Source organism: Neophocaena asiaeorientalis, unplaced genomic scaffold (genome assembly GCF_003031525.2).
Source record: "Neophocaena asiaeorientalis asiaeorientalis breed wild unplaced genomic scaffold, Neophocaena_asiaeorientalis_V1.1 scaffold292, whole genome shotgun sequence".
In the NCBI taxonomy this organism is placed as follows: domain Eukaryota; kingdom Metazoa; phylum Chordata; class Mammalia; order Artiodactyla; family Phocoenidae; genus Neophocaena; species Neophocaena asiaeorientalis.
The window spans coordinates 855,899-875,507 of record NW_020173241.1 but is presented as its reverse complement, the minus strand read 5'-3'; the positions used below and the strand labels follow the sequence as shown (position 1 = coordinate 875,507).

Genomic DNA, 19,609 nt, shown 5'->3' with positions numbered 1-19,609 from the left:
AGCCGCGCCGATCGCCATCCGGCCCCGGCTCCCTCGCGCAATCCCGGCCGGTGGCGCGGCCCGGCGGGCCCGGGGGCGCCGCAGCCCATGGAGCTCGAGAACATCGTAGCGAACACGGTGCTACTCAAGGCCCGGGAAGGTGAGGCTGTTGGGTGAGGAGAACGCGGGCGCGCGGCCTCAGAGCTCGACCGGGTGCCTCAGCCGCCCGATCCTCTAGGGCAGCTCGCTCCGTGCCCCGCACCTCGCGCAGACACGAGCCCTTCCGGCCTGTGGTCCTCTTTCTCCGCACCTGCCCCCCGGGAGCTAGAGCCCAGCAAGGGGTGGGTCAGGCCGCCGCCCGCGCGGCGAGGAGGTGGGGTCGTGGTGAGGGAGTGAGAGGAGGAGAGAGGAAGGAAGAGGGAAGGGTGGGACCCCAGCCCCGGGAGAGCCTCTCTGAGCCCTCTCCCAGGTGAGAGGTAAGAAGATGCCCCAGGAAGGGAAAGGGGCAGCCCACACCCCACGTGCCCGGGCCCAGACTCCGGCGCCCAGCCTGGGCCGGCACAAAGTTGGTGCAGGGTAAAAGGTTTGGAAAATAAATTAACCGAGGCTCTGCCGTAGCACAGCCTTTGCGAGGTGGGGAAACTGCTGGTCATATATGCTACCAGCATGACTGCCACTTGCTCGGTGCCTCAGGACACTGGGGACAGAGGTGAATGGGTCACAGTTTTTGCCCTCGGGAGTAGCGGGGCAGATGGGCACAGAAAAAACTGGAAGCTGAGTTTTGAAGGAAGGGAGGCATGCCAGGCTGGTAGGACTGTTAAGTGCAAGGCCTGGCAGAGGGAGCCTGTCTTGTGAACCTAGTGTTGCTGAGCTCCTCAGGCATTACCAGGCACCTGCTCTATGAGGATCCTGGGGATGCATAGGGACCAGACTTGGTCCTCATTGCCTTGCGGTCAGTCTGCCCCTCACCTGCCACTGTTCACCTCAGTAGCATAATCACCGAACACCTACTCTGTGCCCTGTCCTGTCCAGGGTGCCAGGGACCAGCAGAGAAGACACTTCTTTTTGGAACTCTAGGGCAGGGAGGTCAGGACTCTTTGCTGGGGTTTCAGGCTGAAAAAGACATCTGCTTCGCCTTTCTGACCTATTTTACAGGTGGGAAACTGAGGCTTAGATCAGTGCCTAGCCCCAAGGACACACAGTGAGACTGGTTGACTCACGCCTAGGACACAGGATGTCCCCAATGCAGTCTATAGGAAACCCAGAGGAACCCCCAGCTGGCACAGCATCTGGTGCCCCCTGCCTGCCCCGCGCATGTTGACCCTGGGGAAGTGCTGCCTGGAAATGGGCATGGCAGTCTGGGTCCTCAGTGCCCAGAGCCTTCCTTATCTCCTGTCCGTTATGGAGTCCTGGGGCTGGGCCTTCCTCCCAGCCTCTGGGGGCATCTGCCGATTCTGTTCTGCCTCGTCATCCAGCCATCCAGGGAGGAGGGGTGGGGAGAGCCTGGCCAGGCCTCCCTCCCTGGAGCTGTAGCCAGTTCAGGCCTCAGGCCTGCTGAGAACACTGCCTTGCCTGACCAGAGAGTGTGGGCACCTTCTGATAGGCTTCCTCAGGAGGCATAGGGGGTTATGGCCAGACTGAGACCAATGCCTTCACTGGAGAATCCTTACTGCAACCTGGCTCTGTCCCTCTCACCTGGGTGGCTCTAGACAAGTCTCTTCTCTCTGAACTTCAGTAACTCTTTTTGTGGGATGGTTGAGGGTGGGACCTGAAAACTAAAGGAAATCCCAGTTGTCACTGAGTTTTGAACCCTGGTCTGTAGATTGAGTGCATTGGAATCCCTTCATGAGCTGGCTGACAGCTTGGACCCCAGGCCTTTGCCAGCTTCCCAAGTGATCTGAGGCCCTGAGTGATTTGGGATTGCATGTATTCAGTTGACACCTGATGCCAGGCATGTTTGCGGTGGGAGAAGAGCTTGGGTTGTGGTCCTAGGGAGCTGGGTTCAAGTCCTGACTCCGGGACCTCCAGCCTTCGTAATCTTGGACCAATTGACTCCTCATTTCAGGGCCTCGGTTTTCTCATAAAATTGGGCCAGGTCTGGAAGAATTGCTATGAGGATGAAGTGGGACAGCACTGGAGGTGTGAACCCTCACTTAGTCCTCCTTCCTTTCCCAGGCCCCCAGAGGCACGGGGAGGGGACCAGGCTGGGGTGGGGAGGAGTCCCACTGGCTCTGGTGGCAGTTCCAGGACAGGATATTTGCATGTGACTCTGCTGCTGCCTTGATGTGGCTGGGAGGAGGGAGAGGAGGAAGTAAGTGATGGGGGTAGCAGGCGGATGGAGGGGTGGGGGAGGAGTTCCCCTTCTGGGGAGGCCTTGCCCTGGGTTGGGGGGTGGGGGTCTGTTGCTCACTCACAGTGGAGCAATGACTGTGGGGTATGCTGGGTGCAGGCTGCAGGAGGGCTGCTAGCAGGTTTCCCAATGGGTACCCTACAACACTTCCTCTTCCAGGCAGCTTAGGTCAGGGAGCCTATTGGAGGACCCAGCCTTGCCCTCTCCCTAGACGGTGGCTCCTCCTGCACCACCTGCCTTCAGCCAGGTCAGATGGAAACAAGGCTGGGTAAACCATAGGGGAAACTGAGGCCAGGCAAGGGATAGTGGCGGCCTGAGGTTGCCACTGAGTTGTTGGAGCGGGGACCCACCTCTTGCCACAGCTCTACTGGGTACTGGACACAGACTTTCCTGGTCACCATCACAATACCTCTGGAGATGGCTCTGGACCTGAAGTACACATGGAGAAATTGAGGTTCCTAGAGAGCAAGTGATGGGCCTGAAGTGTAAAGTGGAGATTCAAACCCAGGTCTGTAAGATTCCAAGACTCAGGCTCCTTCCACCATTTTCAACCTCATGGCCCACAGGCCACATCTAGCTAGATCTCTAACATATTTTATTTATTGGGCTGCAGTGGTTTTTTTAAAATATAGGAACCAATATTTCATGTAACGGTCCAGAGTCTCAGCTGATTTTGAAAAGTCAAAAGAGCTGGCCACGCTGGGCCAGCATTCTTGCCCAGTAACAATCAAGCAGTCAGCCGTGGTTGTGCTGCAGCTGCCCCTGTTTGAAGCGGCCTGCCAGGTCCAGTTCCCACACTCCTCACCACTCCCTGTTGTCTACCATCTGGCCCACATTTACTGTACCTGTCTGGCTCTGTAGGCATTTGAGCTGCTACCCTGGTCTCAGCAGCTACAGATGAGGGGTCAGCTAGGTAAAATGAGGCAGGTAGCAGGACCAGGAAAGCAGGGGTAGGGATCCTGAGTGTCAACCCTCCTGCCACCACTTTGTTTGCATCTCTGATAGCTCTGATGCAGGGCCTCGTAATAGGGGCCTGGAGCCTACCTGGTGACCCAGGCTGCCCTCTGCCTCTGGCATCTCTCAGGCATGTCCCACATGTCCTGGAACATCTCCCTTCTGGGCCTTGACTTACACAGTTCCCACCACTATCGTGTCCTTCTCTTTCTTCACCTGGGAAACTCCTACCTGGTAGGAAGAAGCTGAGGCCTGCCAAAGCTACCTGGAAACCCCACTCTCCCCCAGTGGCTGGCCTCATGCCCCTCTTGGCTCTTCCAGCCCAGAAGCCCCTAGCAGGTGGGCCTAGGGGCCCATGTGTGTCCTGGAACCCAGCGAGGGCATGTTGCAGCATGCGGAAGGAAGGCCCGAGGTGCCTCCCAGAGTGGACTGGGCCTAGGCTGGACCCTGAAGGCCTCTGGATTGCACTGAGGGTGGAGGGGAGGCACGGCAGTGGCGGGACTCGAGACTCAGCACCTGTTTGCTTCCACAGGTGGTGGCGGGAATCGCAAAGGCAAAAGCAAGAAATGGCGTCAGATGCTGCAGTTCCCTCATATCAGCCAATGCGAAGAGCTGCGGCTCAGCCTTGGTGAGACCTGGGTAGAGACGGGGGCTGGGGTGAAGAGGTGAGAGGGTCCTGCTGGTGCCAGGGGACCTCCCCCAAGACCTTGCCTCAGGGTGGAGGGGCAGGGTTGGGGGTTTTGGGGAGCAGAGAAATTGAGGCCGCACCACCAACCCAGTTTCAGTTCCTGGGCTTGGGCTGGGTGGAGGGCAGAGAGCACATAGGACAGCAGCGGGTGGTTGGGGTAGGCGTGGGGAGGAGGACGGGGTCAGATTGGGGGCGATCTGAGGGAAGCAGCGGAAGGGAGGGCCAGGCCTCGGGCGAGCAGGGCTTGCAGGATGGAGCGGAGGGTGCTTCAGGGGCTGGAGTCAGCCCTCACCGACTGCCCGGGGAGCCCCAGGCCTGTGCTCAGCCCCACCCAGCCTGGCCCTGCGGGTGCCCCGCAAAACCTTAACGAGAAGGGCCAGACCCCCTCTGAAGGCCTGCACGTGGGCTAGGAGTACACCATGGCTGCTTCCACCGTCGGGAAGGAGGCCTAGCCTCGAGCTCGCCGGAAGCCACAGCTTCCTCCCACACTTTCGCCAGGCAGTCAGCAGGTGTGGGCTGGGCCCAAGCCGGGCCGGAACCTCACAGACCACACCCAACCCCAACTGTGACATATGCAAGTGGTGTGAACCCGGAGACAGCAGCTGGAAGTGAGGACCCCGGCTCTGGAGCCACACTCCTGGCTGTGTGACCTTGGGCTAATTACTTATCCTCTCTGGGCCTCGGAGTCCCAAGCTATGATGGCAGTAACAGTAGTGCCACCTCAGTGCTGTGGTGAGGGTTCTAAAGGAGACAATGGCTGCCATACTGCAGGGCTGGAAGATGTTGTTAGGGCCCTGGGCCTGGTGGTGTGGACAGGAGTGCCCTGCCGGTGGGCTCCAGGCCCAGAAATCCAACAGCTCCCACCCCTGCCTGCAGAGCGTGACTACCACAGCCTGTGCGAGCGGCAGCCCATCGGGCGCCTGCTGTTCCGAGAGTTCTGCGCCACGAGGCCCGAGCTGACCCGCTGCATTGCCTTCCTGGATGGGGTGGTGAGTGCAGCCTAGCCCAACACCAAGGGTGGGCAGAGGTCCCGGGCCACATGTGCCCCATCTCCCCACACCTGTTGCTGTACCCAAACCCCAAGCTTCTCTGCCTCCCACCCCGCAGGCTGACTATGAAGTGACCCCTGATGAGAAGCGGAAGGAGTGTGGGTGGCGACTAATGCAGAATTTTCTGAGCCACACGGTGAGTGAGCACTGATGGAGGGATGAGGGCAGCGGGTAGAGCTCAGTGATGGGGAGAGGATTGACCACAGCTCAGGCAGAGAGTGCCCTGGAGCTGCTCCAGGCTCACCAGGCAGCACTGCAGGCATGGAGCCCAGGAGGGTGGGCTGGGGCTCTGGACCCTGCAGCCTGCCAGCAGCTCTGCTTCACCCTGCCTCAAGGGGAACAGCAGAGACCAAGTTCAGCAACTGGGCAGGCTGGCGCACCTCCAGCCCATAGCCACCCCAGCACAGGCCCGAGGTCTCTGCCATCTCTGCCCTGGGGGTGGGTGGCTGGCCAAGGGAACCCCTGCACTGACCTGTCTGTGGCTTGTCCCTAGGGTCCCGACCTCATCCCTGAGGTCCCCCGGCAACTGGTGACTAACTGTGCCCAGCGGCTGGAGCAGGGGCCCTACAAAGACCTCTTCCAGGAGCTCACCCGGTAAGCCTCTCCCTGCCCATAGGCTGAGAATCATGTTCTGACGGGTGGGCTTCTGTGGACCCAGAAGGCTGTGAACAGTTCAGCAGGTGGTGAGGGAGCTCAGCCCCTCACCCCAGCCTTGCACCAGCTCTGTGACCTTGGGCAGGTTGCCTCCCCTCTCTGTGGCATCTTGGGCTTCAGCCAGGATGCATGTCTCCCACCTAGGTGGGTTAGCAAGAGGGTTGGCTGAGGATGCTGCGTTTCAGGCTGAGCATACACATAACAGGGGGCCTGGCCCATCAAGCCAAGAACTCGGGGTGTCAGGGGCTGACCAGTGGGCTGGGTCTTCTCGGTAGGCTGACACACGAGTACCTGAGTGTGGCCCCTTTTGCCGACTACCTCGACAGCATCTACTTCAACCGTTTCCTGCAGTGGAAGTGGCTGGAAAGGTGAGCTCCTTGAAGGCTGGGCTGGGCTGGGCCAGGTTGTGGGGACTCTCATGGGCGTCAGGCCCCTGATCAGCTAGTGTTTGATCCCCAACCCCTTGTCCACAGGCAGCCAGTGACCAAAAACACCTTCAGGCAGTACCGAGTCCTGGGCAAAGGTGGCTTTGGGGAGGTGAGTGGCCAGGCCAGAGCCCAGCAGAGTGCAGAGGTGGGGTAGGGTGGACCCTGACAAGCCCCTTCCCCCTTTGAGCCCCTGTACCCCCAGGAAGGGCACAGCTGGTCCCCATTTGCCCCATCTACCCTGGCTACAGGTATGTGCCTGCCAGGTGCGGGCAACAGGCAAGATGTACGCCTGCAAGAAGCTGGAGAAGAAGCGGATCAAGAAGCGGAAAGGGGAGTCCATGGCCCTCAATGAGAAGCAGATCCTGGAGAAAGTGAACAGTAGGTTTGTAGTAAGTACAGACAGGAGACCCTTCCCTTTCCCCTGGCCACGCCTGCTCTCCCCACTCGCTGGACTAAGATCTCTTCCCTGCCACAGGCCCCCTCTAGGCACGACGGCCTCCCTTGTCCTCAGAGATGCCTGGGAAGGGTGGGTTTGGGGAATTGACACCTGGCCTAGGGAGCAGGCTGGGCCCCAGGGAGTGGTACTAAGAAGGATTTTTCGGGCGGCTGGCACCAGCCCCCCCACCAGGTGGCCCACGGCCCCTGCTTCAGGGCTCGGACCCTCTTGGTCACAGGTGAGCTTGGCCTACGCCTATGAGACCAAGGACGCGCTGTGCCTGGTGCTGACGCTGATGAACGGAGGCGACCTCAAGTTCCACATCTACCACATGGGCCAGGCTGGCTTCCCCGAGGCTCGGGCCGTCTTCTACGCGGCAGAGATCTGCTGCGGCCTGGAGGACCTGCACCGGGAACGCATCGTGTACAGGTGCAGGGGTGTGGCCCTCCTGGCCAGGGGCCGCAGCTGGGCTTGGTTGGAGGCTGCAGAGAGATGTTGGTGTGCTGGGACTGCCACTGCAGGCACAAGTCTGTCTGGGCTCTGGCTGGGGGCTCCACACTCACCCACACTAGGCAGACTTGAGAGGCTCAGAACCCAGGCTCTGGGGTCTGGTTGACCATTTGTGAATCCCGGCATTGTCGCCCCTCTCTCACTCTGTGACCTTGGCCACTCAGCTCCCTGCTCACAACACCATTTTCTTTCCTGGGAAGCAAAGACTATATATAACTCCTGCCTCTCAGGTTGTTGTAGGGAATGAATGAGATAATGCTGTAAAGTACATAGAACTCGGTAGTGGAGAGCTCCTCTTACTACTATTACTAGTGATGATTTCATTTGAGCCTCACAACAGCTCCATGAGGAGATGGATGAGTAGCCTCATTTGACAGATGGAAAAGGTAGAGTTAGCCACCAGAGTGGAGGGAGAGCACTAGAGGTGAACAAAGCTGCTGGTGATGTCTGGGACGCTTCCCTCTGAGTGGGAACTGCCTTCCACTTGCCTCGTGAGTCCCAGGAGTCCTGGCTGCATAGATCCTTCATCTGCTCCCTCAGGTTGGGGCTGCTGCCAGGGAAGGCAGGGCTGTCTGTCTTCTGGCAACAAAAGGCTCCCACACCTTGCTGCACATCCCATCCTAGGGGGTGAGCGAGCTAGGAGGGGGTGGCCCTGTCTGGCTGCTGGGCAAACTGAGCAGCATCTGATCCTGCCCTTCTCTCCCCACAGGGACCTAAAGCCAGAGAACATCCTACTAGATGACCACGGTGGGTGAGGGGCCACAAAGGGTGGGAGAGGCATGGGGGAGGTCTGGCCCACCTGCCTAACGGGCCTCCCTGCTTCTCCATCCACATTCAGGTCACATCCGCATCTCCGACCTGGGGCTGGCAGTGCACGTACCTGAGGGCCAGACGATCAAAGGCCGTGTGGGCACTGTGGGCTACATGGGTGAGTCTCCCTTCCCCCTGGCCCGCCAGCCTCCTGGGTCCTCTCCCTGTCTTGGGCCCAGTCCCACCACCCCTGTTGGGAAGTCTCCTGTACCTCAGAGAACAGAAAGAGCTGATGTTCTTCTTTTATAGATGAGGAGACCAAGACTCAGCCAGGGCCCCACACACTGTGAATCCACAGCATTCACTCACTACATATTCATTGAGCTACTCCTACTGGCCGGGCCTACAGGTGGCTACCAGTGAAAGACAAGGGCCTCATACCTGTTTCCATGGCCCCGGCTCTCCACTCCCAAGACCTGCCCGTGCTAGAAGTGGGAGTGCCCATCTGTGGCAGAGGCCAAGATATGGCCCCAAATTCCCCTTGGGACCACGTGACACAGTCGACAGAGCTCCAGCTATGGGCTCCACCTCTTCCTTGTTACGTGTCCTCGGGCCGGACATTCTGCTTCTCCCAGCCTCACTTTCCCTGACTGTAAAGTGATCATCACCTACTCCCAGGGTTGCCTTGAAGATGAAAAGAGGTAGTAGAGGCAAAAATCCCTACCTGCCTGTCCTGGCAGGCAGTAGCTATCCAGCAAATCAGTTGCTGTCTTCTTTCCTCTCTTTGATATTAAATCTAAAGGTTGCAAACTGGCAGCCACACTAAGCCTAATTTGGCCTCCATCTGTGTTTAAATCAAATTGTTTTTCAAACAATTTGAATTGATCGCCAACATTTGATAACCCAGACAGCTTCACGTTAAAAATACGGATTTCTGACTTCTCTTGAAAAGTCAGAAGACGTGGCCCCCTGCAGGGCCATACCAGCACACTTTGATGGGATGTGTGCTCTCCAACTCACCTCAGTCCCCACCGGGCTGCTGATGGTGCCTGCCTGGGTGGTGCCAGTGGGTGTCTGAACTGGTTACCCCACCTTGACATGCATGCTGGGCATTCCTGGGGCCCCGGGGCTCAATTCCGCCTCCTGCCCCGTCTTAACTCCTGTGCTGTCCCTCCCAGCCCCAGAGGTGGTGAAGAACGAACGGTACACATTCAGCCCGGACTGGTGGGCACTAGGCTGCCTCCTGTACGAGATGATCGCAGGCCAGTCACCCTTCCAGCAGAGAAAAAAGAAGATCAAGCGGGAGGAGGTGGAGCGGCTGGTAAAGGAGGTGCCCGAGGAGTACTCAGAGCACTTTTCCCCGCAGGCCCGCTCGCTCTGTTCCCAGGTACAGCAGCCAGCAGGAGGCCCAACCGGCCAGGGCTGGGGCTGGGGGCACCTCTCCCGGGGCTACCCTGACCACCCTGCCTTGCTGTAGCTCCTCTGCAAGGACCCTGCTGAGCGCCTGGGGTGTGGGGGGGGCGGTGCCCGCGAGGTGAAGGAGCACCCCCTCTTCAAGAAGCTGAACTTCAAGCGGCTGGGAGCCGGCATGCTAGAACCACCCTTCAAGCCTGATGTGAGTGCTGCCCACTCCTGCCGAGGGCAGGGCCAAGCCCTGGCTGGGGGGCAGGGGTGGGTGGGAAAGGTTGGGGGCTCTTGGAGGATTGGTTGGGACACCCTCATTGCAAGTGTTAGAAAACTCAAGTGTGTTAACCAACAAAACAGAATTCACCGGGCTCAGAAAAATGAAAAGCTGTGGGAGAGGCCTTGCTTTTGGCCCACCCGATCCAGGGCTCCAACAATGTTGCAGGAATTCTGTCTTCCTCTCTCTGACCACTGCTGGTCAGTGTGCAGGCTTCTCTTTCAGGCAGCTGTCCCCAGGGTGTGGCAGGCCTACGTCTTAACAGCTCAGCCACCCTAGAAGACAGAGAGTGCCTCTTGCCCAATAATTTCAAAAGAAGTCCGAAAAGGAAAAACAAGGCCTGAGGCTGATGCTCATTGCCTGATTGCCCAGAGGGCCCTCAGCAGCCACATCTGGATCCTATACCCACCTGAGCCACTGCCAGTGGTGGGAGATCAGTTTCCCAAAGGAAAACTAAGATGCCTTGCCAGCAGGGGAAAGGGCCATTGGGCTGGCAAAATATCTGCTGCCCACTACACCTGGCAACGCTGACCTCCTGTCTGGGAGTAGGACACTCCCCTCTGCAGAGTCTCACTCATTTACTGAGCATCTCAGTGGGTCAGGCATCCTCCTGGCAGAAACATCCTCGAGTCATCAAATTCTAAGTGGCAGAAGCCCAACTCAAACTTACACCCAACATGGAGCTTATTGGTTCATTTGGCCAGAAAGTCCCAGAGTAGGGCCAATGTCAGGGTTTCATACCATGTTGTCAGGACTCCATCTCTTGGCTCTGCTGCAGCCTGTTGACTGTTCTCCCACTGAATTCAGGCTTCTCTGTATAAAGTCATAGGGAAGGTTCTGATTGGCCAAGATTAGATCACGTGCTTGCCCCCCTCTCATGTGTAAGAGGACTGGGACCTGTGATTGACAGTTCACCAGGAACACGGGGGAGGAAGGTAGGTGATGGGCAGGCCAGGTTGGTGGCTGTCCACCATGCACGTGATTGTTTACACATTCAACAAATATTCTGAGTGCCCATATGTACCAGACCTCAGAATTAATAGAGTCAACAGGACCCAGTCCTCCCTTCATGTTCTAGTGGGAAGACACAGCAAAATAAACCAGTAAGTGAAGAAAGAGTGGTGGGGGGGTGGGAGTATTTCTAGACAGGATGGTCTCTGAGGAGCTGTTGGTTAAGTAGAAGCCTACAATACGTGAAGCACAGAGCTGTACCAGGATTGGGGCATGAGCACTCCAGGGAGAAGGAGCAGCCAGGCATTAAGATCCTAGTGCAGGGACCAGCCTTGAGGTGGAGCAGCAGGGACCAGCCTTGAGGTGGAGCAGCAGTGAAGGCCAGTATAGCTGGCGTGAGCATGTGCAGGGAATGTGGAGCAAGGATGTGAGGTGGGGGTGTGGGCCACAGAGCAGGGGAGCAGGAGCGGGAGTGGGAGGCCACCTAGTGGGCTGCTGCCTCTGCAGAACTGCATCTTGCAGGTGGGTCTCACCAGCAACCCACGGTTTTAGCCTTGGTGTGGGCAGTTGAACTGAGAGCCTGACTTCCGGCAGCCTGCCTCAGGGCTGGCCCTGCCACTCGAGTTTACTCCTCCTTCCCTGCATACCAACCTTGAAAATCAGTGCCCTGGAGTTTAACTTTTTTTAGAAGCAGCGGATGAAAAATGTGCTTGATGATGATATAGTTTTTAACAGCTTTATTGAGTTCATATACCATACAACTCACTCCTTGAAAGGATATAATTAAATGGCTTTTAGCATAGTCAGGTTGTGCAACCATCACCGCAATCAATTTTAGAACGTTTTCATCACCCCTCCCCCCAAAGTACCCCATACTCATTAGCAGTCATTCCCCATTCTCCCCTCCCCTGGCCCTTGGCATCCACTCATCGTGTGTGTGTGTGTGTGTGTGTGTGTGTGTGTGTGTGTGTGTGTGTGTGTGTCTGCGTTGTGTCTTCGTTGCTGTGCGCGGGCTTTCTCTAGTTGCGACGAGCGGGGGCTATTCTTTGATGTGGTGCACGGGCTTCTCATTGCGGTGGCTTCTCTTGTTGCGGAGCACAGGCTCTAGGCATGCAGGCTTCAGTAGTTGTGGCTCACGAACTCTAGAGTGTAGTCTCAGTAGTTGTGGTGCATGGGCTTAGTTGTTTCACGGCATGTGGGATCTTCCCAGAACAGGGCTCGAGCCCGTGTCCCCTGCATTGGCAGGCAGATTCTTAACTGCGGCGCCACCAGGGACATCCCTACTAATCTACTTTATGTCTCTCTATATTTGCCTATTCTGGACATTTCATATTAATGGGATTATATAATATGTGGTCCTTTGTGACTGGCTTTTTGCACTTTGCATACTGTTTTCAGGGTTCACCAATGTTGTAGCGTTTATTGGTCCTGCATTCCTTTTTTATGACTGAATAATATTCCATTGTATGAATATGACACACTTTGTTCATCAGTTGATTGACATTAGCGTTGTTTCCACTTTGGGGCTATGATGAATAATGCTGTTTTGAGCATTCACGTACAAGTTTTTGTGGGGACATATGTTTTCATTTCTCTGGGACATACACCTAGAAGTTGAATGCTGGCTCATATGGTAACTCTATGTTTAACCTTTTGGGGAACTGCCAGACTTTTCCAAAAAGCGGCTGTATGATTTTACATGATAATATTTTGACATCCTTAACAGTAGGACTTAGAAAAAAATGTAACGATGAAAAAAGAAGTGGCCTTCTGGAGTGAGGTGGGCTCCTGGCAGAGGGCTGGGGGCACAGAGAGGTGGGAGGAATGTTCTAATCCTTTGGTTGGCTGTGAAGCAGAAGGGGATGGAATATGCCATTGGACATCCCAGGACAGAGGACCTATCAGCTCCAGGCCCCGCATGGAGTACCCAGCTGAGATTCAGTCTACGCTGCCCTCACCAGTTGCACCTAGACAGCTGTATACAGGTGGAGGGGGGTGCCTGTTACTGATTCCGTATGGCACTGTGGGGGCTGTTTGGCCACCGTGGGTCAGCTCTGCAGCCTTGTCAGGCAGTGAGCAGTGAGGGATAATGAGCCCCAGTTTAGAGGGGAACTTGGGCGTCAGAGAGAAGGGACTGCCGTGCTCAGGAAGTGCATGGGGCACTTGTGTTTTGTTTCGTTTTGTTTTGGAAGTGTAGTAGATTTACAATGTTGTGTATTAGTTTCTGGTGTACAGCAAAGTGATTCAGATATATATATGTACGGATGTATATATGTGTATATGTGTGTGTATACATATTCTTTTTCAGATTCTTTTCCATTGTAGTTTATTACAAGGGATTGAATATGGTTCCCCACGCTATATAGTAAGACCGTGATGTTTATCTGTTTTATATATTGTAAAATATATCTGCTAATCCCAAACTCCTTATTTATCCTCCCCGCTTCCTCTTTGATAACCATGAGTTTGTTTTCTATGTCTGTGAGTCTGTTTCTGTTTTGTAAATAAGTTCATTTGTATCATTTTTTTAGATTGCACATATAAGTGATGTCATGTTAAATATATTTGTCTTTTTTTTTTTTTTTTTTTTTGGCGGTATGCGGGCCTCTCACTGCTGTGGCCTCTCCCGTTGCGGAGCACAGGCTCCGGACGCGCAGGCTCAGCAGCCATGGCCCATGGGCCCAGCCGCTCCGCGGCACGTGGGATCCTCCCGGACCGGGGCACAGACCCGTGTCCCCTGCATCGGCAGGCAGACTGTCAACCACTGAGCCACCAGGGAAGCCCAATATATTTGTCTTTGTACGACTTACTTCACTTGGTATGATAATCTCTGGGTCCATCCATGTTGCTGCAAATGGCATTATTTCATTCTTTTTTATGTCTGAGTAATATTCCACTATACATTATTTATATACATATGCCACATCTTCCTCACCCACTCATCTGTGGATGGACACTTAGGTTTTTTCCATGTCATGGCCATTGTTAATAGTGCTGCTGTAAACGCTGGGGGCACCTGCAAACCAGGAAGCTGCAAGGGTCAGGGCAAACCCAGCCCCAGCTCAGGGTTGAACTGCCCTCCTGTCGAGGAGGGGTGTGTGTGGTGTTCCTGTCTAACCACAGCCTCTGTCCCCCCAGCCCCAGGCCATTTACTGCAAGGATGTTCTGGATATCGAACAGTTCTCCACAGTTAAGGGTGTGGAGCTGGAAGCCACTGACCAGGACTTCTACCAGAAATTTGCCACGGGCAGTGTGTCCATCCCCTGGCAGAATGAGGTGGGGACCTGCCCAGCTGATGGGGTGGGCTCTAGAGGGGCACCCTTGGGGTCAGTACTCATAGCTACCTGTTCTGTGGCAGATGGTGGAGACCGAGTGCTTCCAGGAGCTGAATGTCTTCGGGCTGGATGGCTCGGTTCCCCCAGACCTGGACTGGAAGGGCCAGCCGCCTGCACCCCCAAAGAAGGGACTGCTGCAGAGGCTCTTCAGTCGCCAGGTAACCCCCAGCAGTGTCCTACCTGGGTCCCCCACCTGGCTCCAGGGGACGGTGGGTGGGAGGCAGAGCCGGTGCCTGCATGCGCGGGGAGTAGGCATCCTCCAGCCGTGTCAGCGGTGCCCAGGGTCTCTGGCCTCATTCCCGCCTGTCCCCCACCCCCGGCTGGGCTCACGGCCTCTTTTCTCTTTCCAGAGGTGAGCAGTGTGGGCTCCCCATGGGTTGGCCTTGCTGCCCGGCCTTGGGGAGCCACAGACAGCCCATCCATGGCAGAGGCGAGATGTGGGCGAAAGAAGTCTGGTGCCCGCTCCCTACCTCCCCCTGCCCACTGCTTCTGTGCCCAGCACCTGCAAGCTGCTAGCCTTGCTTAGCCATCTGTTTCCCCATGCCCTGCCTCCACCGGCCCCAGGGGAGAGGACCCTGGCAGAGCCTGGGATCCACCTGGTCCTCCTCACTTCAGCCTGTTGCCAGCAGCCTCTGCACTGATGTCCACACATGTCTGGCCTGAGCTGCTGCTCTGGGCCCCTCGTGGGGAGCCCCCTCCTTGGAGCACGGAGCTCCTGGTCTGCCCTGGCAGGGCCGGCCCAGGTGACAGCCCTGGTAGCTAACTGCGCCTGCTCTGCCTCTCTCCCTCCGTGTCTTCCCCGCCCTCCAGGACTGCTGTGGGAACTGCAGCGACAGTGAGGAAGAGCTTCCCGCCCGCCTCGAGCTCCCCACCCGCCTCTAGCCCCCAACCTGAGGCCCCGCCGGGCGGTTGGCGGTAGCAGCTACTCCAAGCGCTGTTTACAGTTTTGCACAGTGGTCTTCCCCATTGTCCACTCAAGTTGTGGCCTGGGGAACACAGCCGGAGCTGTCCCCAGTGCCCTCTGCCCCTCAGCCCCTGGTCTGGCTGAGTTTGGCAAGGCCTGGACTGTCCCTGGGACAAAGGTGCGTCCCTTCAGCTCTTGTCTGTGGAGCTCGGGGCTTTCTGTATTTATGTCTTTGTACGAATGTATATAGCAACCAGAGCGTTCTTAAGACCCCCCCCTGGAGCCGGCAGAGGGGCTGCTGCCACACTCCAGGCACCTCAGGCCCAGCTCAGACGGGCGAGGTTGGGCCAGGCCAGGCCCCTGGGCCCCCAGCACTGTGCTTGCCACCGCCGACCTCCGAGTGAGACTCGTGCCTGCCCCTGCCGCCCTGGGCTTAGGCCGCCACCTCTGGGGCCCAATACTGTCCCTTCTCAGCACCTGTCAGAGCTGGATCTGGGACCTCTCTGTCCCCTAGGCCTGTGCCAAAGTGTGACCAGAGATTGGGCTGACCCTGGGACCCCTCAGTCCACTGCCCAGGCTGTCCCAGATGGGTCTGCCTCTGCCTTCCAGCTCCCAGGTCACCTTGTCCCTTGTGCTGGGCCCTGTCCTGAAGACACCTCATGCAGAAACACCCCAGCCCAGGCCAGGGGAAGGGTAGGGGTGGGGGTGTCCCTGACCAACCCTCAAACATTCCAGACTCCCCTCATAACAGACACATGTGCCCAGCAATAATCCACCCCTCCCAGTGTGTGCCTGTGGGGTATGTGTGTGTGTGTGTGTGTGTGTGTGTGTGTGTGTGTGTGTGTGTGTGTGTGTGAGAGAGAGAGAGAGAGAGAGAGAGAGAGAGAAGGGGGCAGGCGAGGCTGTGGGCCTGCCCTGGCCCAGGCCCCAGCCCTGGCCCCTCCCGGACTGTGATGGCCATCCTGGTCCCAGTGTTAGGATAGTGTGGGATTACAGGGTCCCAGTTTTTCCATATTTAAAGCCAATTTTTATTACCCATTTTGTCCAATATAAGCTGCCACATGTCTCTGTGTGAATACAGTCCGAGCACAAACCTGGCCAGCTGCCCCTGCCTGCCTCTTTCTTGCCCCCTGGTGGTCCAGGGGTCTTCCTGCCTCCCTGGCCCTGCTGGAAGTAGAAAGAGATTGGAAGTGGGGATAGTGGCGGCTGCCCTTCCAGCAAGGCCCAAGGGCCCCCAGGGCCGATCTTGGTGTAGCCTCTCCAGGCAGCCAGGCTTTGGTGGCCTCTGGGCCCAGCAGCTTCCTCAGCAGGTTGAGGCCTGAGAAAAGAAGCCTTGGGTCCCCGCTAGGTATGGGTCTGGCTCTGGAACCACTAGGGTGTGGGCCTGTGCTGGAGAGGTGGGCTCAGCTGGCAGTATCCCCTCCGAGGCCAAGGTGGCCTGGCTGCCGCTCGTGGGTTTGGAGCGGCCTGGGGAGTAAGGTGGGAGCTGCTGTTAGGAACACCTGCCCAGTCTGTCTTACCTGGACACCTGCTGTGTGATTTGCCCAGGGCCAGTACACATGTGTTAGAGCCATTCCTCTGCTTTGCCTTTGAAGCAGGAAATGTGGCTGGGCAGAGACAGACATTGGTGATGCTGGAAGTTAGGCTGTGGCAGAGGTGGGTGGAGACCAGCCATGTGGCCATCAGGGAAGATTCTCTGAAGGTAGCAGTTGAGCCAGGTCTTGAAGGAGACATTCACCTGGGGGACAGAGGAAGCTGGGGAGCATTCCACCTGTGCAGAGACTTGGGAGTGGCAGCCTGTTGACCACAAGTCTGTCCCAGACTTCACAAGTCTTTTCCTGGTCTGTAGCATCCCAGTGGCCCCAGCCCCCCAGGGATGCTCCGTAACCACCATAAGTGTTTGTTCCTTGCCTCTGGGCTGGGTACCCAGTGCCACAGAGGCCACATGAGCTTTGCAGTTGGATAGCTCTGGGTTCAAGTACCAGCCTGGCCACTTGCCAAGCTGCCTTTGCATAGGCCCTTCCCTCGTCTGGAAAGCTGGGTGTGATACCCATCGTCTCACTGGGCATCTATGAGAATCCAACTAAGTAGCCAGTCACCCCCTTGAGCCCCTGGGTCACTGGCAGGACTCTTGCCTGTTGGGGGTATGTGGGTGCTGGGGGTCAGGCTGATGGCTATCTTAAGGACAAGTCAAGGTTCCAAGTACCAACTTCGAAGGGGCCTCTGGTGGCGGCCTAGCTCTTGGTATGTGGAGTGCGCACCGCTGCTTCTATTGACTTGAGGGAAATGGGGTAGGGAGAGGGCCTTACCTAGGTCTTCCAGCTGGTGAGCGGCCATTGCAGTTTGGAGAGGAAGCCAGCTGAAGATGAAGAAGCTGGAGGTGAGAGGTTGGGGCCTGAGGTGCTCCGGGCTTTCTTGTGGGTGGCGGGGGGGAGATAGGTATTAGTGTGCAGAAGCCACAGCCCAGCTCTGGGCAGGTGTGCGAGGGTAAATGAGTGCCAGGTAGCCGGGTGGGTCCAGACCTCCCACCAGACTCCCCTTAGGCTAGGTAGGAACTTCTTGGCTAGGGTTCAACCCACCCTAAAGTTCTTACCACAGTGGATGCTTGGCAGAGAAAACTCCCAGAATTCACTTCTTAACAAGCCTTGCCCAAGTTCACCTCCTCCATCCAGCCCTATGGTAAGAGCTGGGGGACCCAGATGGAAATGAGGCCCCTGCCAGCTTCGAGCTCTGTCTGGTAGGCAAGCAGACGTGGGGACAGTGGGACCCAGTGTGATCAGCACTGTAGCAGAGATGATGCTGGGACTGGGGGCCAACACCAAACAGGGGAGGCCCCTTGCCACAAAGGTGTCAAGTGGTACCCTCCAGGATACAGAATCAGATGTTCCCAGGGGAGGAGACGGATGGTCTAGAGCCTCTAGTGGTTTAGGATGGCTGAACGTGGGGTAGTGGCTGGAGCAGAGGTCAGTGAGACTCTGCCATCCTGGGCTTTGAAAGCTGTGTTAAGATGCGGCGTCTCATCTGGAGGGTGGGGCAGTCCTGAAGGGTTGTAGGTGGTTGTGTCAGGGTGTCTCCCTAGCATGTACAAAAGCACCCCATGTTTCCTTTGGGTAGACTCCCCTCAGTCCTTTTGGTTTATATGAGACTGGGCTTGCACCCCCTGCATACACATACACCCAGAGCATGTGACCCAGGTTGGGCTGTTAGGAATCTTTGGTTGCAAGTGACAGAGCTGTCCTATAGCTAACTTAGAAAGTGTTAAAGGGATATGGAGGGGCTTCCCTGGTGGTGCAGTGGTTAAGAATCTGCCTACCAATGCAGGAAACATGGATTCGAGCCCTGGTCTGGGAAGACCCCACATGCCGCAGAGCAACTGAGCCTGTGCTCTAGAGCCCGCAAGCTACAACTACTGAGCCCGCGTGCCACAATTACTGAAGCCCGTGAGCCTAGAGCTCATGCTCTGCAGCAAGAGAAGCCACCACAATGAGAAGTTCATGCACCACAATGAAGAGTAGCCCACGCTCGCCTCAACTAGAGAAAAGCCCACGCGCAGCAACGATGACCCAGTGCAGCCAAAAGTTAATTAATTAATTAAAAAAAAAAGATATGGAGGAGCTGAGTGGGGAAGAATCAGAACTGAGGCAGCTCATCAAGGCACAACCTCCAGAAGCAATATGCTACAGCCATGTTTATGTCTCTGCACCACTGAGCTCCAGATCCAAGGAATCCAAATGACCAGGCTGGGAACCTGCCCACTGTACATCGGGGGCAACTAATGGGGTGAAATTAGTCCCCCAAAGAAATCAGGGTGCTCAAAGAAAAGGTAACATACTGGGTGGCTGAACACATATCCCTTCCCCCATACCTCGATTGGATCACCTACAGGCACTTGGCCAAAATGAATCCAAAAAGAACCTAGGGGGTTGCTAGAACTGTTGGGGAAGAATTGGGGTTCTCAGTTCCCCCGGGGATGGGTGGCTTGTGCCTAGAGCTGTGGGGTCATCCTCGCCACCATTTGGCGGCAAATTTGCCTGAAAATAATGCAAACAGAAGAGAACTGAGTGGAGAGAACAGATAAATGCCTCATTCCATTGCTGGAACACAATTGTGATCACTGCTAAAATCTACCCCTGGACTTCGCAGTTACATGTGCCAAATGCCTTTGAGCTCAGGCCTATTTGTTCTGAGGTTCTGTCACTTGGAACTCAAAATGCCCCAGCCAACATGATGGTGGAGGATGTTTTTGGAAGACCACCCTAAGCATGGTGGAGAATTTGGACTGGAAACAAAGAACCCAATTAAGAGGCTGATGGACAGTCAGGTTCAGACTCAGCCTAGGTAGCGGGGCCCTCACTAGAGCTCACCTCTGTTCCCTGGGGATGAGCAGGGTCCATGAAAGCCAGGACTATGGATCCAGCACTAGGTTTTCCCTGTGCTACTTCTTACTAGACATGTGATAGTGTGTGCTGGGAACACAGTGGGAAGGGCCGTGAGTTGGGAGTGGGCTATGTATTTGTGAGTTGGAGCCACGTTGGGGTGCCTGCCTGCTCCAGCCCCTGCCCACTGCGTGTGTGCGGTGCCTGTCAGGATGTGGCCAGGGCCTGGACATGTGTGCGTTCTCCGGGTTGAGGTAGGTAGGTAGGTAGGTTCGTTCTCCATCTCAGCTCCTTGGCTGAGCATCCTGTGTGCTCAGCCGACGACGGTGTGCACCGGGTCTGCTAGCGTCTGCCGGGTCCGGACAACCTGTTGCCAGGAGCTGTGCGGCGTGGCGTGGGCATTCCCTGTGCAGGGTGAACCCGGCGCCCTGCCTGCCGAGTCTCGGTGCGGCAGGTGGGTGCCGGGTCCTCAGCCTTTCGCTCCCGGGACCGCATCCTCGGCGGCGACTGACTGGGGGTGGGGGCCCTCTGCCGGCGGCCGCGCGCGCGCGCACGCCGGGCTCG

The 19,609-nt window shown here is 56.8% G+C and overlaps 1 protein-coding gene across 6 annotated transcripts in view; it reads left to right on the top strand.

Moving 5' to 3' along the window:
* GRK6 (G protein-coupled receptor kinase 6) overlaps positions 1 to 17,962 on the top strand; it is an 18,321-nt gene extending 359 nt beyond the window's left edge. The window contains exons 1-17 of one of the 6 annotated variants that reach the window (XR_003003361.1): positions 7 to 139; positions 3,816 to 3,911; positions 4,848 to 4,960; positions 5,079 to 5,156; positions 5,514 to 5,614; positions 5,950 to 6,042; positions 6,148 to 6,211; positions 6,351 to 6,491; positions 6,777 to 6,967; positions 7,758 to 7,795; positions 7,887 to 7,976; positions 8,977 to 9,185; positions 9,276 to 9,413; positions 13,569 to 13,706; positions 13,789 to 13,923; positions 14,574 to 14,847; positions 16,965 to 17,962. Coding sequence is in view for 5 of the 6 variants with exons in the window: in XM_024745580.1 (XP_024601348.1) it covers positions 2,263 to 2,290; positions 3,816 to 3,911; positions 4,848 to 4,960; positions 5,079 to 5,156; positions 5,514 to 5,614; positions 5,950 to 6,042; positions 6,148 to 6,211; positions 6,351 to 6,491; positions 6,777 to 6,967; positions 7,758 to 7,795; positions 7,887 to 7,976; positions 8,977 to 9,185; positions 9,276 to 9,413; positions 13,569 to 13,706; positions 13,789 to 13,923; positions 14,574 to 14,684 (1,764 nt within the window). In the remaining variant the exon portion in view is untranslated. Of the gene's footprint in view, positions 1 to 6; positions 140 to 2,179; positions 2,291 to 2,706; positions 2,838 to 3,815; positions 3,912 to 4,847; positions 4,961 to 5,078; positions 5,157 to 5,513; positions 5,615 to 5,949; positions 6,043 to 6,147; positions 6,212 to 6,350; positions 6,492 to 6,776; positions 6,968 to 7,757; positions 7,796 to 7,886; positions 7,977 to 8,976; positions 9,186 to 9,275; positions 9,414 to 13,568; positions 13,707 to 13,788; positions 13,924 to 14,115; positions 15,767 to 16,964 lie in introns of those variants that run through there. The other 5 variants (XM_024745582.1, XM_024745585.1, XM_024745580.1 and 2 more) reach the window with 5 other exon arrangements.
* Positions 17,963 to 19,609: the final 1,647 nt, after the last annotated feature.